General features: G+C 52.1%; 1 protein-coding gene across 1 annotated transcript; it reads left to right on the forward strand.

Moving 5' to 3' along the window:
* Nucleotides 1-2331: 2331 nt before the first annotated feature.
* On the forward strand, nucleotides 2332-8164 carry CNGA2 (cyclic nucleotide gated channel subunit alpha 2). Its single transcript, XM_007452128.1, has 6 exons — nucleotides 2332-2441; nucleotides 2663-2746; nucleotides 3301-3471; nucleotides 4464-4571; nucleotides 6353-6459; nucleotides 6759-8164. Exons 1-6 carry the CDS (start codon nucleotides 2332-2334, stop codon nucleotides 8162-8164), a joined length of 1986 nt encoding a protein of 661 aa, XP_007452190.1.
* Nucleotides 8165-18605: the final 10441 nt, after the last annotated feature.

Here is an 18605-nt window from a genome sequence, read left to right on the forward strand (position 1 = left end):
TGATTGGAGCAGGTGATTGAAGGGTTTTGGCTTGGGTGACTGCGTAGGGGACAGGTCCCTTTCTGAGTTGGGAAATTGGAGGAAAAGCTGATTTGTAGGTGAAAAATGTCAATGTCAGTTTTAGGTAGGTTGGGTTTGAGGCACCTCAAAGAAGGTGTCCAGCAGGCAGCTGGAGATATGAGTGGGCAGCTTGGAAGAGACGCCTGGGTGGGGACATAATGGTAAGCGAGGTCTGGGACTGGATGAAGTTTCCAGAGCAAACGCGCAGATGAGAAGCAGTGGCCTAGCTGCCTGCGGGCTGGGCATAGCTGCCTGCCCTTGTTCCCTGGTGAGAGGTCGGAGGGGGCATTTCTCATGAAGGGGCATGTGGGTGGCAGAGCATGCAGGGCAGCCAGACAGAGGGAAGAGCCTGTTCCTGGCAGAGAAGGAGCAGGGATCATGGGAGAGGAATCTGTCTTGGTGCCAGAAACTTATAGAGGGCATAAATGTTGTCATGTGCCCCCAGAGCTGTCCCTCTTGTGGGCTCAGTTGCCACTGCTATTGGGGATGATCAGTAAGGAGGGGAGGGGTCCAAGTGGTGGCAGGCAGGGCCAAGGCTGGCTCTCTATCAGCAAGAGGCTGTCCCAAGTCCTCGGCCTGGTGTTTGCAGCCTCCCTGGGTGGCCTTAGACTCCTCTGCCCTATTGCTGTAAGCATAGCTCACTCTAGTCCGGGTCCACCCTCCCACACCAGGGTCCCCTCCATCCCTGCAGTGAACTTGACCTTCACTGCCCCTCTTCTGCTCCTGCCGTTCATCCCCTGGACAGTGCTCTAATGTGTTTCACTCTGGGCCTGAGTTCCAGCCCCTCTTCATCTTCAGGCTTCCAGGAGGCCAGCACCGAAAGCTGATCAGTGCGAGGCCCCAGATTTGTTTGCATTGCCTGGAACTTTCTGTCTCCATGGTCAGCCACCTCTAGGGTCCAAGCAGGGACTCAGGGATCCAGGTTCCTCTCCCTCGGGTTCCCTCATTAGCATCCTGGTTCCACAGTCCCACAGAGAGCAACAGGTGAGTGGCTCTGAGGCTGCTTGTTACTACCACTCACTGCAGAGCGCGACTTGCCTGCCATCGCCATGGTGATGACTTCAGAAGCTGGAACAAGCTTGGGGAGGGGGTTGGGATGATGAGCTCCAGCAGTAGGTAATCCGCGGGGTGTGCTCATCATTTCTGACCAAATCTGGTGGGGCATGCCTCAGCAGGGAAGAGCCATCCTGTCCTCCCTGACCCCATGCAAAACACACGGTGGAACACCATCTCCTGCCTCTCTTCTGGATTTTTCCCTCTCATGATGCTTCTTCTCAGTCCATTTTGTGGATAACTCCTCCTCTGCTCAATTCTTAAATGTTGGGGTTCTCCAGGATCCTTCCTGAGTGGCCTCACCCACTTGTTCTCCCTCACCACTCCACACGCCCAATCCCTTCCCCCTTGCCTCGGGCTTCACTGGCACCGTCATTTCCAGACTTCTCCCCTCTTGCTCCCCTCTAATCCAGCCTCCACCTAGCAGTCAGAAGGATCTTTCTAGAATATAATGCCGTCCTTGTCATGCTCCTGTTCAGCCCTTACAAGGCTCCCCATAGCCCAAAGGAGAGGGTCCTGGTTTGGACCACTGCCCATAGAGCCCACGGGAGCTCTCCCTTCTCTCTTCCGCACTCCTTGCCCCATCCACCGGGCTACCATTTGTTCCTCAGCTTGGAGGTGCCGGAGAGAATGTGATCAGAGCAGAAAAGAAGGACCCCCAGAGTCACTGCCCCTGGTGAAAAAGTCAGTGAGAGATAGGACTCCCACCTGAGAAGCAGAGAGCTGGGGGTGGGGGCAGGTGGCAGCTTCTTGGGGCCAAGGAGATACATCTCCTCCCACAGGGCAGGAATTTGGAGGCAGTGGCTAGTTTGGAGGTGCTCAGCAGCTTCAGCCTGTGCCAGACAACAGAAGATGGCTTAAACAGTTTCTTGTTTTGGTTTGTTTACCTCTGTTAGTTCATATGTCAAAAAGTTCACTGAGGTAAAAGAAAAAGAAACACATCATGCAGTTTAGCACTGTTTGCCTTTGAAATTGCCTATGCGGGTGGGAAGAGCAGCATCTCCTGGGTGCCTGGAGCCTGCCACGCTGGCGATGCAGATGCCCTTGCCCTGCACTGCCACAGCAATACCCAGGGGAGCTGGGGTTTGCCAAGTGGGCCCTGGCTCTGTTCTCAGTGCTCACCTGAGGCCCTCCTGCCTTATATGGGTGCCAGGGTGTTCTGTGACCTCCCTCTTGGGCCTCTCCCTGGCAGGTGAGGGTCCTGGTTGTACATGGAAGATGACAGAAAAAGCCAATGGAGTGAAGAGCTCCCTAGCCAGTAACCACAACCATCATGCACCTCCTGCCATCAAGGCCAATGGCGAAGATGACCACAGGACCAGCAACAGGTGAGTCTGCTGAGGCTGGATCATTGCAGAGGTGGCCCTGAGGCTGCGACTTTCTCCCAACTGTGCCTCATTGTCACAGAGTAAATAATCTTTGGCTCAAGGACAGCCTCTAAAAGCACGACGGGATTTCTAGGCATCTCCCGGGAGGGGAGAGTGCTAATAGGAGACAAAAAACAAAGAAACAAACAAGCCCTTGGTCACCCCTGCTCCTTCCTCTGCAGGCCACACGACGATGACACCTCCTCAGAACTACAGACGCTGGCAGAGATGGATGCCCCCCTGCGGAGGAGGGGTGGCTTCCGCAGGTGGGTTTCACCACTGCCCTGCTGCAATCCCTCCGTCCCATGGGGCCTGTCAGATCATGGGGTCCTCTCCGCCCCACGGGGCCTGTCAGATCATGGGGTCCTCTCCGTCCCACGGGGCCCCTCTATCAAGACCTCTGGGAAGTATTGTCAACGCTGTCCTAGCTCAACAGGGAGGAGGCTCCTGTGGCAGTGCAGGTTTCTCTTCAGACTTGCCTGTGGCACTGTTGGGAGGAGAGATGCTTCCCAGCGGACGGGTATAGGTCTAGGGCTCCCAGGTCTCCAGCCCAGAGGTTGTAGGCCCCATGGGGAACTCAGGAAGCTTGAGCCAACCTTCCTCCTGAACTGTCTTCCCTTAGCATCATCTCCATCTTGCCCCAGAGACCCCCCCTGTTTGTTCTTCACAATCGACAGAGACAGCACTTCCTACAGGAAGTCTTCCCAGACTAGCCCCTTACCCCTCAGGCTGCTGTGTTGGGAGTCACACCCGAGCGCCATGCCCCTGTCCTCGGCGCAGGTCCTCTCTCCACAGTGCGGTTCTCTTCTCTCCTCTCTAGGATTGCCTGCCTGGTGGGGGTCATCAGAGAGTGGGCCAACAAGAATTTCCGCGAGGAGGAGCCCAGACCTGACTCATTCCTTGAGCGTTTCTGTGGGCCTGAGCTCCAGACCGTGACGACACAGCAAGGAGATGGCAAAGGCAACAAGGACAGCGAGGGCAAGGGCAGCAAGTATAGCTGTCCGGCCTGTGGGACTGGAAGGGCTCCCAAGCATGCGGTCGGAGGGTGTGCTGGGGTTTCTCATAGCACAGCCAGGGGCTGACCAGGGCCTATGCCCTCTCTAACAGCCAGTGGCCCACCTGCCACAGGAGCCGCTGCTGGCTTTTCTCACCTTAGCTGCCTCTTGCCGGCCGTCCTCTTGCTGCTTACCTGAATGTGGGCAGGGAGAGGGCTCGGCCAATGGTGCGCCAGCCCCAGCTTGGGTTCTAGCGGTCAGTAAATACAGAGGAGGGTGCATATAGGGAATGCTGTGGAGGGGATGCCAGTACCGGTGCCCGTGTGAGCACAGGGGTGGGTCTTTGAAGAGGCCATGCTGGGGGGCTGCCTGGCGGGAGAAGGCCCAGAAACAACTGAGCGAGACAGAACAAGCGGGGAGGCCAGAGAAGGTGGAGCTGGAGGGTCTGTTCTTTGAGGAATGAGTAGGCGACTGTGGATGTCTGGCCGGTAGGGGAAAAGAGATCTTGCCAAGGCAGGACACAGCATCTGGGAAAGTGATTTGGGAGCTGGAGGCCGGGGACTAAACAGGGAGTGGGGCGGGGGTGGGGACAGGAAGCACGTGACGCTTCCTTGCTTGGAGTTCCTCTCTCTTCCCCCGAGGGATGTGGGAACTGGCCCTGAGCCCTCATTACCATGCTGTGGACGTCCCTTCCCAGGGCCTGAAGCCTACCTCAGTGAAAGCACTACTCCTCATGCGCCCTCTGGGCAAGAGACTTCCAGAGGACAGAAGAGCCAGTGGGCCCATGTGGGGTCTCTTCGCCCACCAAGCTCTACTCAGATGCACAGTGCCAGGTTGTGGCTTCCTGAAAAATGAGGCCCTAAGACAACCCGTCCCTCACACCACATATACCCTTAGGTGTTGCTTTTTCAGGGTCCCCTGGCTACTGGAAGGTGGGCTGGGGCCACACTGGGGAGCCAGTTCCCAAGCCTGGCCTCTGTCTCCTCAGGAAGAAATGTGAACTAATTGTCTTGGGCCCAGCTGGGGACTGGTACTACCGCTGGCTATTTGTCATCGCCATGCCTGTCCTCTACAACTGGTGCCTTCTGGTGGCCAGGTGAGCAGGGGGTGGTCTGGGAGGGTGTGGCCAAAGCAACCCAGTCCCAGTTGTGGACACAGAGCTCACCCCAACCCAGCCCTCTTTCTGGATTCCCTGCTTGCCAGTGGCCCCTCCCTCTTCCCTATTAACCCCCAGCTCCTTCAACCCCAACCCGATTTAATATGCTGCCAAAGCTTCATGTCTATCCTTTTCCTGGTGTCTGTAATCTCTTCCTACTTCCTCATCCACACCGATACTGTCCTAGGTGAGGCCGGCCCCCTCTCTCCCTGGGACAAGTACAAAAGCCCTGCAGCCATTCCTTACAGACACTCTTGCCCTCTCTAATGCATCTTCCACACTTGCAACTAGCATGACTGATAGAAACTGGGATTTGATGATATCAGGCCTTCCTCAGAAACCTCTCAATGGTCCCTCATTGCCCACAGGATGAAGTTCAAGTGCTCAGCGTGGCCTTCAAGCCCCTCTGGACCTGGCCCTTCTCCCTAGCTCCTCCTTCTGGACACACCCCAGCCCCAGCACTCACTATTCTTGGATCAGAACATGCTGTTTCCTCAAGAGAAAATTCCCTTTCCCCATTTTCAACCTATGGAGATTCTTCTTGCATTCTCAGTTCCAAAGTCATTCTCCACATGTAGCTTTTCCTGACAGTGTTGCCCCCCCATCCCCTACCTCAGTCATTCATTCAGCAAGGATTTGACTGAGCACCTACTGGGTGCCTGGCCTAGTGCTCAGGGCTGGGGACAATGTGGTGAAAAAGACACACGTGGTCTCTGCGCTCCTGGAGCTCTCAGGCTAGTGGGGGACACTGACAGTGAACATGGACAAACCAATGCCCGAGATGAGTCCAAGGACCAGAGGAAGGGAGCTACTAGAGAAAGGGCACTCAGGGTGGACCTCTCTGAGGAGGTGGTACCTTGGCTGAGACCTGAGTCACGAGAGGAAGTCGGCTATTTAGATGCTTGAGGTTGGTGGAGGGAACATTCTGGGAGGAGGGAACAACAAGGTGCCAAGCCCCTGTTTCAGGATGGCCTAGAGTGGCTGGAGGACTGCAGGTGAAGCATCAGACAGGCTTTGTGTGCCAGGGGAGGGGGCTGGGTTTCATTCTAAGTGTAACCAAGTAGTCAGAGCTCAGTGCTTCCTCCCTTGACTCGTATGCTCACTGAGTCATCATCCAGGGTTCTGTCCCTTCTTCTGCCCTCTCCCGAGGCCCCTACCCATCCAGTCTCGAAGTCTCGTCAATTCCTCCTAAAACTCTCTTGCCACCTCCAACCTCTCTTCATTCCCACCGCTTCGAGTCTAAGCCCAGCTACTGCTCTCTCTCTCATCTGGGTTGGCCAGTACTCTGTGCTGGGTTCTCAATAGGTGTGTGTTGAAGAGCCGAGCATGGAAGCTATTCAGCTGTGTTTTGTGTGCATTCTTCCAACAACTCATTTTTCAGTCAACTCACTCTTGTTGAGCACTTGAATCCTGGACTAAGATGTGCTCTGGGCTAAGATATGGGGCATGCAGTAATGACTAAGAGGTGGTCTCTGTCTTCTTGGAGCTCATAGTCCAGTGGGTGAGACAGACAAGTAATCGTCAGTAGTGATGTCTACATAATAATAAGGGTTGGAGTAGTACTTGCTTGTGAATATGTGTCTTCTTGGCAGTGGACTGACTGTGATTCATCAATGCCTCTGGTGGCCATCCCAAGCCCTGCTCACAGTGGGCAATCAGTTTGGGGACTTCAGGGGGCCTTGGCTAGCTTTATGGTGAATTCCAGCCCTGTCTTCCTGCAGAGCCTGCTTCAGTGACCTACAGGAAGATTACTACATAGTGTGGCTGGTGCTCGACTACTTCTCAGATGTGGTCTACTTGTCAGACCTCTTCATCCGATTGCGCACAGGTAAGTGGATAACTGGGATGTGCAGGCAGGACCATGGCCCATGAGACCAAAGACTTGGATCCAAATTCTCAGGAAGCCCTCTTGGCATGGTGTTAGCCTCAAATGTTTGTCTGAGACACAGGTTGGTGGTGATTTGGGGGTGATCTCTTAGGGTACTTACAGCCAGCCATGCTCTGAGTTTCCTATACCCCTCCTTGGGAAAGAGAGTTGAGTGATCACTTTGTTCCTTGCTGAATACTAGTCTACCAGGAGGGACAGGCCTGAAGGCAGAGGTGATATGTTGGCTGTGTCTCCATCAGGTTTCCTGGAGCATGGGCTGCTGGTCAAAGATACCAAGAAGTTGTGGGACAACTACATCTACACCCTGCAGTTCAAGCTGGATGTGGCTTCCATCATCCCTACAGACCTGATCTATTTTGCTGTGGGCATCCACAGCCCCGAGCTGCGCTTCAACCACCCGCTACACTTTGCCCACATGTTTGAGTCCTTTGACTGCACTGAGACACGCACCAGCCACCCCAACATCTTCCGCATCAGCAACCTGGTCCTCTACATCTTGGTCATCATCCACTGGAATGCCTGCATCTACTACGCCATCTCCAAGTCCATTGGTTTTGGGGTCGACACCTGGGTTTACCCCAACATCACTGACCCTGAGTATGGCTACCTGTCTAAGGAATACATCTATTGCCTTTACTGGTCTACACTGACCCTCACCACCATTGGGGAGACACCACCCCCTGTAAAAGATGAGGAGTACCTATTTGTCATCTTTGATTTCCTGATTGGTGTCCTCATCTTTGCCACCATCGTGGGAAACGTGGGCTCCATGACCTCCAACATGAACGCCACCTGGGCTGAGTTCCAGGCCAAGATCGATGCCGTCAAACACTATATGCAGTTCCGAAAGGTCAGCAAGGAGATGGAAGCCAAGGTCATTAGGTGGATTGACTACCTCTGGACCAATATGAAGAGTGTGGATGAGCGGGAAGTTCTCAAGAAACTGCCATCCAAGCTGAGGGCTGAGATAGCCATCAATGTCCACCTGTCCACACTCAAGAAAGTGTGCATCTTTCAGGATTGTGAGGCTGGCCTGCTGGTGGAGCTGGTATTAAAGCTCCGTCCTCAGGTCTTCAGTCCTGGGGATTACATTTGCCACAAGGGGGATATTGGGAAGGAGATGTACATGATCAAGGAAGGAAAATTGGCAGTGGTGGCTGATGATGGTGTCACTCAGTATGCCCTGCTCTTGGCTGGGAGCTGCTTTGGAGAGGTCAGTATTCTTAACATTAAAGGCAGCAAAATGGGCAATCGACGCACAGCCAATATCCGAAGCCTTGGCTACTCAGATCTCTTCTGCTTGTCCAAGGATGATCTTATGGAAGCTGTGATGGAGTACCCTGATGCCAAGAGGGTCTTGGAGGAGAGAGGCCGGGAGATCCTGATGAAGGAGGGATTGCTGGATGAGAATGAGGTGGCAGCCAGCATCGAGGTGGATGTGCAGGAGAAGCTAGAACAGCTGGAAACCAACATGGAGACCTTGTACACTCGCTTTGCCTGCCTGCTGGCTGAGTACACAGGGGCCCAGCAGAAGCTCAAGCAGCACATCATGGTTTTGGAAACCAAGATGAAGCAGAATAATGAGGACAACTACCTGTCAGATGGAATGAATAGCCCCAAGCCAGCTGCTGCTGAGAAGCCATAATGCCTTGGGCCCAGCTGCCTCTGCAGCCTTGGCCTTGACCCCGGGGGCTAGAAGAGTTGTGTAGGTCCCCACATATATATGCATTACCCCCATGTCCCCTCGATTTCTCCCAGAAGCCTCTCTGTCAGCAGGTTTTTGACTCAATCATCCAGAAGCCCTTCTCCAAGTCCAACTAACAGCCCATCTTGTGCAGAGTGCAGACCGTGTTTGGCTCGGCTTCCAGAAGCTTCAGTCTGTCCAAGTTTAAGGAAGGAAGAGGAGAGCAGCATTTCTCTGGGCTCCTTTGTACCTAGTCACCTCCCACTTTGTTCTTTTCTTTTTAAAAAAATTTCTTTTTAAATTTTTATTGGAATATAGTTGACTTACAATGTTGTGTTAGTTTCAGGTGCCAGTTATAGATATACATATACATATATCCACTCTTTTGTAGATTCTTTTCCCATATAGGCCATTACAGAGTACTGAGTAGAGTTCCTTGTGCTGTACAGCAGGTTATTGTTGGTTATCTATTTTATATACAGTTCACTTGGTTCTTTTCTAATACGTCTTCTGAATATCTCCATTTCCCTGCATGAGTATGTAGTTCAAGCACTGGCGGCAGACACTTAGCACTGGTCTCAGTGTCTGTCTTCCAAGGCAGACAAAAGTACGGAGGGGGGCAGGTAGGAGGTGCTCACGCCAAGTCCTGCTCTGTTGATCCGTCTGCCTGTCTGCCAACCAGGACTGCGACCCCTGAGGTCTTCTCTAGACCAGGGGGATGATGATGCTCCTGGTCTCGAGTCCATTCCAGAGCAGGGAGTGAGGAACTAGCAGTGGGCCAGCAGGCAATGCTGGAGAAGGTGGCGGGCAGGAGCTCTGGCCATCACCTCTATGCAGAGCATTTCTGAAGAGGCCCTGAGGCTGGTGGTGGGTGGATGACTCTTCAAGTTAACATCTGCAGTAGAGACACTTACGAGTTAATAAATTCCTTTGAATTATTTGTGGTTATTTCTCCACGCTGCTAACATTCTCTCCCTTCTTACCTCAACCCTTCTCTTTTCCCCATATTTCTCTTTTCCCCTTACCCAGGACTCACTCCGCCTGGAATCCCCTCTGCTGTCTTCTGCTGCCTGCCTAAGCCCTACTGGTCCTTCTGGACTCAGCTCAGGTAACAACTTGTTGGAGAAGGCTCCCTTGACTGAACTGGCTCCCACACTAGGCAGTCAATCACCCCCTCTCTAGGCGTCTCTGTCCAGGCTCTTTATCACACTGGGTGGTCCATTTTGATGGATCCAGTTTCCAGACTGGGGGCTCTTTGAGGGCAGGGCCAAGGCAGTCTCCTTCACTGCTCTGTCTGTAGCCTTGGAGACATGCCTGGCACAGAGGAGGAATTTGGAGAATGTTTATTCACTGGGGCAATAAGTGAACACACCAAAACTCCTATGTTTCCATTTTCCAGAAGCCATGTCTTTACAGAAACACCAGCTATGTCTGCGGATTTGGGGAGGATCTCCTGAAGGCTCAGATACTTGAGTGGGTACCACCAGATGATCAGGAACCCCAAGGACAAGCGCTAATTAGTGGGCAGGAATATCTAGGTGCAGACTCAGATGCCTTTGTGCATACCAGTTCTCTCTCTCTCTATCTCTTTACTAATTGTGGTTCAGTACACATAAAATTTACTATCTTAAATATTTTTAAAATGCACGGTTTGGTAGTGTTAAGTACATTTACATTGTTGTGCAGCCAATCTGCAGAACTCTTCAAACCGTGAAACTGAAATTCTGTCCCCATTAAGTAACAACTCCTCAGTCTCCCTCCCTTCAGCCCTGGCAATCACCATCCTACCTTTTGTCTCTATGAATTTGACTGTTTTAGATATGTTATATAAGTGGAATCATACAGTATTGGTCCTTTTGTGACTGGCTGATTTCACTTAGCATAATGTCCTCAAAGTTCATCGTGTTGCAAAAAAGTGTCAGAATTTTCTTCATTTTTAAGGCTGAATAATATTCCATTGTATGGATAGACCACATTTTGTTCATCTACTCATCTGACAATGGACACTTGGGTTATTTCCATCATTTGGCTACTATGAGTAATGCTGCTATGCACATGAGCGTACAAATGTCTGTTCAAGCTCCTGCTGTCACTTTTTTTAGTATATACCTAGAAGTGGAATTGCTGCAGCATATAGCAATTCTATTTTTGACTTTTTGAGGAAACGCCATAATGTTTTCCACAGTGACTACACCATTTTACATTCCCACTGACAGTGTACAAGGGTTCCATTTCTTCACACCCTCACCAACACTTGTTGTTTTCTGCTTTTTTTTTTTGACAGTAGTCATCTTAATGGGTGTGAGGTGGTATCTCTTTGCAGTTTTGAGATTCATTTCCCTGATGATTATTGATGTTGAGCATCTCTTTGTATGCTTGTTGGCCACTTGTTTGTCTTCTTTAGAGAAATGTCTATTTAGTTCTTTGCTCAATTTTCAATTGGATTATTTGTTTTCTGTAGTTGTTGAGTTGTAGGAGTTCTTTATATATATTCTGGAAATTAACCCAAAACAGACATATTATTTGCAAATTTTCCCCATTCCATAGGTTGCATTTTCAGTCTGCTGATCTTGTCCTTTGATGCACAGAAAATTCTAATTTTGTTGTAGTCCAGTTTATTTATTTTTTTCTTTTGTTGCCCGAATTTTGGTGTCACCATTCATTTTTATTGGGATTCATTCTTCTAGCCAGACTTCTTTTTAAATTTAATGTAATTTCTTGGCCTCTTCCCTAGCTTGTAGTAATAAATCTCAATCAGGGGAAGACTTACTTGGAGAGATCTGGAACATTACCCGTGCCTAGGCCCTGATCCCTGAGAGTGGCAGAGGTAGGGAGGCAGCATTCGTGATAGGCCAGTGTTCTGTGTATGCCCTCCCTTTTGGTATGGGCCTGGAAGAAAAGGCTTTAAGCCCCTTCACTTCCAGAAAGGCTAAGCCACTAAGAGGAAGAAGCCTTGGAGACCAGCCAGCTGCTTGCCCAGACTCTCATGGCTAAGGCTGCGCTAAGGACGTCAGTTTCCACCATGTGCTAGAACCGCAAGGAGATATTAGTTTTGTAGCCCTAGGATGGCACTGGTCCCAGAGGCAGAGGGATGACTGCATTGAAGAATGTTGCCTTGGTTTCAGCAAGAAATCTGCAGCATTTCTCCCTGGAGCCTGGTTCACCCTCAGTCCAGCACCAACGGGTACATGACTTTTAGTCCACATCAGTCAGGTGAACCTTGTATCTTGGATCTGGTTTTCCTCAGGGCAAAGCAGGTGACACATCTGGGTCACATGGGGAACCCACCGGTTTGAGACGCAGACTTCAGGGTTCTCAGCTCCCACTCTCTCCTTGGCTTCCCTTTCCCCAGACATCCTCGAGTTCAGTCACCGCTAATTTTTTGTGGTGCCTCGAATGCCTGTGTTGTCTTAGGCTTCTAGGATTTTCCTCCTGCTGTTCCCTCTGCATGGATCACTCTTTTCTGCCTTTTCTTCCTCTAAGACTCAGTTCTTCCTTCTCTCAGCCCCACCACAGCCTTCTACGCGAGACTCCCTTGCACACTGGACTGCCAGTGTCTGTTTGGCAATTGGTCTCTTCTCATCTAAACACAGTTCGTTCATTGAGAAGAGGATGAAGGAATATCCGTGCAACTTGGGGCGTGTAAGTGTGTGAATGCGCGTGTGCGTGCACCAATGTTAACCCCTGTGTGGATGCAGCGTGGATGCCTGAGTGAGCACATGGGTGTCAGCCTAAGCAGACAGTGCTTATCTCTGCACCCTCCATCAGCCTGTCCAGACACCTCCTCAGTTGCTCTCTCTCCCTCTTGTCACCGGCCGCCAACCCCGCTTCTCTCCCGTAACTGGCTGTAATTTAAGAAGTACATTTTCCATTACCGGTCATAGTGTTTATTCAGCACAGTCTAATGTTCCCTGCTCTTAATTTAAAAATGGTTACACTGGAATATTTTTTCTTTTCCTCTGAAAATACCCACCGAAGGTAAATTGCCCTTTCTCCCACCCACCACTTTCCCTCCCCTTTCGGTCTGACCCTCGGTGGCTCCTGCCTGGCTTGCAGACTGCCGGTCCCACCCTGGCCCCGCCTGAGTCCCAGACTCAGCACCATCTATCTGTCCCTCAGTCTGAAGCCTAAAGCTAGTCTGACCTCTTGCCCCTTTCTCCAGGGAAAGGCCAAGGCAGAGGGTCCCCCTCTTCCAGAAACAGGAGCTGGGAAGCCCCCAGTGCACCGGAACCCGGCCACCAGAGGGCGCTTGGACCTAAGGAAAGGATGGTGGGCTCTGCTCTGTGAACCCCCCATCCCCAAGCAGAGGGCTGAGAAGGGCCCATGGAGGCAGTTCGGTGGCTACTTACAGAGCCTCACTGAGTTGTGGGACCACGTCTCTCTCCCGAATGCCCTGCTGCGATCCCTTCAAACGCCCTCAGATGTTCCTGCGTGTCAAAGCCAAATGGCTCAGTTCAAGTCTGTGTATGCTAGATGCCCAGACTTGGCTAGGTATGGAGGAAATGTCAGGGTTGAACTGCAAGGGGACCTGGTGGTTATTATTTTAATCTGTAATGAGAAAAAATGCTACTAACCCACAAAACACTTGGTGTTATGGATATTATTCCTTAGCATGGAGCTAAAGAAAAATGAGAGCCGATTTAAGGTTGATTTAAAGAAAAGAATTATGTAAATAACTATTCCAATGGCCCATGAAGCTAGAGCACGGATGATGGCAAAATATCCAAATGCCTAACTGACACCACCGTGGCGTTTCACAATGAACACCGTCATAACGCACCTCTTAATTACTTTTCTCCCAAACCGGCTCCCCCCCACCCTCCCCATGTCAGCCATGGCACGTACACCTTTCCAGTTGCTCAGGCCAAACTCTTGGAGCTATCCTGGACTCCCCTCTTTGCTTCATCCACCATATCCAACCATCCAGGAAACACTCTCTACTTAACTTCCAAAGTAAAATCAGAATCCATGCACTTCTCCCGCCTCCACTGGCCTCACCCTGGTCCAGGCTGCCACCAGCTCTCTCCTGGATGGCTGCAGTCATCTCCAGACTGGTATCCTTGTTTCCACCTTGCCTCCCTGCAATCCTCTCCACCCAGCCATCGAGATTTTTAAAAAATGAAAATCCTATCACATCACTCCTCTGCTTAAAACCTGCCAGTGGTTTTCTATTATTCTTATAATAAAATCCAAACTCAGGACATGGTCTCCGGTTCCCGTGTGTTGTGGCCTTGCCGACTCCTCTGTCCCCCTGCTTCTCTCTACCCCAGGCCCTCCAGTCTCCTTTTAATTCCTTGCACACTCATGCCAGCTTCTTCCTGTTTTTCTGCCCCTTGCTTTTCCTCTGCCTTGATTCCTCTGCCTTTGGACCTTGCTGGCTGGCTCCTTGCCTTCAGGGCTCTGAAGGGGCCCTTGCTGAGATCCACATTGAAAACAGCTCCCATTTGCTCTGTCACGTTCCGTTTGATCACCCTGATTGATTTTCTTTAGGGCATTCATCACTCTGTCATCATTTTGTATATTTGTTTCCCTGTTTACTGTCTGTTTCAAACCCCATTTGACTGTCCACACCCCCGAGGCAGACATTATTGCTGGCCCCCCTCCTGTCGCCTGAATGCCTGGAACTCTGCGGGGCTGGCTCCTCTCTCTCTCTCTCTCTCTCTCTCTCTCTCTCTCTCTTATGGATTAGATCACATATCCTCAGCATCTCTCTCTCTCTGCCAACCCTCATATGCCCTGGGCATGCTGCGGCCACATAGGACTCATAACCCACCTGAAGCTGCCCCAGAGGGAATTCAGCTTACACCCACTTCCTCCCTCAAATTTCTGCCTGCAACATCCTTCTCACCCTTCAAAGTCAGTCCTAATGCCACCTTCCCCCAAAGCTTTCTTTGATCCCTTACAAGCAGGTGTAATGCCCCTGTCCCCATTGCTCATCTGTATTTGTGTCTTTTCTTCTCCTTGCTCCCTGGGGAGAGGTCTGTGTGGAATTCATAATGCCCTCCCCATAGCTGAGGCTACTTGGGCCCGGGGGTGTGGGTGGGAACTTGGCCCCATAGGGCCCTGCTGAAGGCAGAGCTCCACAGCTGAACAGGGAGTGATCGTAGGCAGGCATGGGGTGCCATCTGGTCCCAGTGGGAGGAACGGCTTGCCATACTGGCTGTGGATTCAGCTGCAGGTCACCTCCGCCCGGCGGAGACAGAGCTGCCAAGGACTAAATGATTTTGCTTCTTCCCAAGGCAGACATTTCCCTAGAAGGACAAGCCAGTCCTGATTTAGGGCCCAACACCAAGCCTGCTACAGCTAGCCCCAATCGGAAAGGTGATGAAGATGCATTTCGAGCTAAAAGGTTTGCTAAGCACAGGTCCAAAGGGGCTCAGTGCTGTGGCTGGGACTAGGGTCATGTGGAGGTCCTGATATGGGCACTGGCCTGGGAGCCCAGGAACTTGCTGGGGACTTGGAAATTTCTACCTTTGGAGACCTGCAGTACAGCACAGTGAGGAAGCTGAGGAAGAAGACATTACTGTTATTTCCAATCAAATCATCCTTCCTTGGCTCCTCCAGGCTTGGTGAGGCTCTGCTCGTTTCCAGAAACTTCCACCTAGTTGTACTCACATTACTCAAACTGGGCAGTGCTCTAAGGGGGGTCTGAGCAAGCTGCAGTTTTGTCCTCCATGGACAGATTTGTCCTGGAGAAACTGATAGTTGCCTAAGGTCTTGAAGGATGCAGACGAGCTGTCTGGACAAGCAAGGTGGCATGCCAGGTCCACGTTCAAGGTGCCAATAGGGGAAGGATGCTGAAGAGTAAGGCCAAGGGTCCCAGTCTGTAGCTGGAGTGGAGCATGAACCCAGTGCTCTCTTGGGCTCCGCAGACCCTAGAATTAACTTTGCCTCCCTTGGACAAGTTTCTTCCCCTTTTGGGCTTGGTTTCCCACTTATTGTAAGGAACGATTTTCTCAGGGCCCCTTGCAGCCCTTCTGGGGTTGGAAGGAGAATTGATTTGTCTTATTTCCACTTACATCCTTGCATCACTCAAGTTTGTCCAATCGCTAACATCCAGTCAGAACTTCAGAGTTGCCAGTTTCTACGGATCAATGTATTTAATTAGATGGGTTTTCTTTTCCTCTTTTATTGAATTGAGTAAGCCAATTAAATTGGGCAGTTTGTTGTTAGGTCATTTAAATGCCAACTCAGTTTCGTAACCTGGGCTTTTGCGCCACATCCAAGTCCTTCCAACTTCTTCCCGGAGTGGAAGAATCAGAAGCCAGCTGGAGGAGTGGGTATCCCTGGGATCTGTAGTACTCTTGAGGGTCTGAGTCCCTAGGGCATAGCCCGACTCTCTTTGTTGGTTTAAGAGGTCAAGCTGGGTTAGAGGGGCTTTGGGACTAGTGTTGGATGGGAGCAGTGGTGACACGATAATAATTAGAAGTTCTTAGCGTTGCCCACGAACAAAGCCCTGCCTTGAATTTGCAGCCTCTGTTTTCCTATCTGTATGACAGGTAAGGTCTCTGGAGACCCTTCTGTTCTGGCTTTTTGGAGCACTCTACTTCTGGGGAGGTGGGAACTGCCCCAGCCCCACAAGGGTACAGCTGGTCCGTCCAGTGCTGAAGGGGACAGCCTTTGGGGCCCAGGTCTTGGAGGCCCAGCGAAGTGGGGTGGGCAGGCGGCCGGGGTCGGGTGAACAGCAGCCTCTGCTTCGGCCAGCATCTTAGAGGTGCCCGCTGGCCAGGCTGCTTCGGGCTCAAGACAGCTCGCCCAGCTGCTGTTCCGCCTCCGGCCACAAAGCAGAGCGGGGGCGCTCTCGCGCCGCCAGTGGAGCGGGCCGCGGCGCTTTCCAAGCCCTTGCCAACCCTCCACATCGCGGGAACGCTTTTGCTCCACCTGGACTCCAGGGAGCGGGGGCACCCCAAGGCCTCCGGGCGAGAAGAGGTTCGGACGCAGAGAGAAGCGCAGCCGTGGGCACAGGGCATGACAGGAGGAAGCTCTTGGGCGCCTGCCCTAGGTCTCTCCATCCCCATACCCCCAGCGGAGCCTCGCCCCTCGACCCCTCCTCTCCCTGCCCAGGTCCCTGAGCACATCTGCCAGCAGCACAGTGCCACGCTGCAGAGCCATTGTTGGCACTCCCCCTTCTTGCGCGAGGAAAGGCAGGCGGGGTGTAGCTGTGGGACATTCCCCTCTGGGACCCGCTCTGAGAAGGGTGGGGCTGGGGCCCCTAGGCCACCTTTCTGGCTCCTGAGGCTGAAAAAGTGAGCAGGCAAGTCTGTAGACAGGCTGCCCAGACCTGTTGAATTCAGGGAGGCAGTGACAAGATGTGACAGGCGCACAGAGACAATGGCTGGAGGGCTCGAGTAGGGGCTGGGGACAGGCATTCGGGGCATCAGGCTTGGTAAATAACATTATCAAAGTGACAACCCGAGCAGGCAAATTGGGAATGTAGACAGGGCTCCGTGACCACGCTGGCTGTCTGCCTGTGAGTCACCTCTGCCGATCGATTCATCGCGGAGCATTTGGATATGCAATGTGCTTAGAAAGAGAGGCCAAGTTGGAGCCCTGTCTCCAGACAATGGAACTATTTGGGGTGCACCACAGTGGCCTGGGCACATTGCCTCCTCATACTGGACCCTGAAGCCATGGCCCTTGTCCTTTCCCCTCCTTGGCCCCTCTTTTGCAAGGGCTGGGACCAGTTCCCCAGTTTTCCAAATTGACCTTTCCTAAAGCTACCCTGATTTGGGGGGCTCCAGAGATCCCCCAGCCCTGCTGAATCGAGTCACCTCTTGTGGCTCCATCTCCTTGTCCCCATTCAGTGCTTGGTGCAGAGCAGATGCCAATAAATATTTGTTGTAAGAATGAGGAAACCAGTGTATTTCTCTATTTTTAAAACGTGCTTGGCTTTGTCTGTGTTTCCTACTAAACCTAGGAAATAAAAGGACAGCCCTTTAGGAAACAAGCATGTGTCCAGTGTATACATAGCACAGCAGTGGTTTCAGGAAATAAACCAGTTCTGTGCAGATGTGGGCCGGGGGCGGGGGGGGGTGGGTGGCAAACAGAGTCTGGAAAAGAGGAAATATGCCTGAAAAGAGTCCCGGGAACCTATAGCTCATTTCACAGGCGCCGTCCTGCTCTTCCTTTTCAGTTCTGACCCTGTGGAACAGAAAATAGTTTTCCTTGGCCCAGAGACAAGGCAGGTGAGGCCATGACCGTGGTATCCAAACGTGCTGAGAGCTAATTGTGCCCGCTGCAGGACAGCTTCGACACTCTTCTCAGGAGATCCCCGTGGTGTGGGCAGGTCAGCGCGCTGGTTGCCTGAGGGCAAGCGACCTGGAAGCTACTCCTGAGTTTATCCTCCAGGGACAGCGGGCCCCCAAGCCCAGGTTTCTGGTGGGTTGTTTACCCAAATGCAGAGATAACATCACAGCCAGATGGAGTAAGTGCTGATTGGTAACATTTGAAGATTCTGAGTTGGATCTGGCTGGAACTTGGTTTTTTCCTATTTTCTTTCTTCTTTTCTTTAAAACTTTTTGTTTTATATTTTCAAATGTTGCCGTGTATTGAATCATTTCTGAATGGCATGAAAATCCCATCCGCTAGTTCGTATTTGCCTGTCATTTTAAGAGGATAGTTTTCATAGCCAGTGACCATAACTAGTTCTGTGTCATGCCCCCCCTTACATTTGGGGAGACCTAGTCCTTTGGACTAGTGGCCCTGCAAAGCCACAACTTGGAGAGGAGTGAGGGCTGTATAGGGAGCGGCCAGCTGTGAGGTGTTGCCTCACACACCTGGGTTCTGCCTGGCTTCCACCGTGGGTCTCACTGGGGCATAGAGGGACTTGCAGGGGAGGTAAGGCTGTGGCCAGTCCTGAGTGGAGAAAGAAAGAAGGGAGGAAGGAGGGAGGGAGGAAGGGGAAAGGGAGGGAGGGAGGGAGGAAGGAAGGAGAGAGGGAGAGAGGGGGAGGGGCAGGGGGGCTTCGGGGCCCCTATCCTGGTGGCTTACGGCAGGCAGCACCCAATACCCAGTGCTTAGTGTACAGCTCTGCGGGGTGGCAAGGCTCACTCCGAAGGGTGGCACAAGTGTCACTCATGCAGTGGAGAGAATCTTGGCAGCATGCCGGTGTGCTGGCTTTACTCTTGGGGAAAGGCCGCATTGTCTCCTGGGAGCCTGGCCAGCCGGCCACGGTCACGTCCTCTTTGAAATGGGTCTTCACAGGCTTGGCCCGTCATCCCTCACACCCAGGTCCCAGGTGCCACCTGAAGTGGTCCTCCCCTGCCTTTTACCCCCTTTGGCTTCCTTTCCCTGGATCTTTCTTTCTTAGCTCTCCTCTCTCCTGTCTCCCTCCTTCCTTCTTCTGTCAGTTCCCTCTCTTTTTCCCAATCACTCGCCCTCATTCCTCTGCCCCCCCCCCATC

The sequence above is a fragment of the Lipotes vexillifer genome, unplaced genomic scaffold (assembly GCF_000442215.2).
Source record: "Lipotes vexillifer unplaced genomic scaffold, Lipotes_vexillifer_v1.1 scaffold1081, whole genome shotgun sequence".
NCBI classification, from domain to species: domain Eukaryota; kingdom Metazoa; phylum Chordata; class Mammalia; order Artiodactyla; family Lipotidae; genus Lipotes; species Lipotes vexillifer.

Coding starts and splice junctions, on each gene's coding strand:
- CNGA2 (XM_007452128.1), top strand. CDS start 2,332: ATGACAGAAAAAGCCAATGGAGTGAAGAGCTCCCTAGCCAGTAACCAC. Junction 2,442..2,662: donor GACCACAGGACCAGCAACAG/GTGAGTCTGCTG, acceptor CTTCCTCTGCAG/GCCACACGACGATGACACCT. Junction 4,572..6,352: donor TGGTGCCTTCTGGTGGCCAG/GTGAGCAGGGGG, acceptor GTCTTCCTGCAG/AGCCTGCTTCAGTGACCTAC.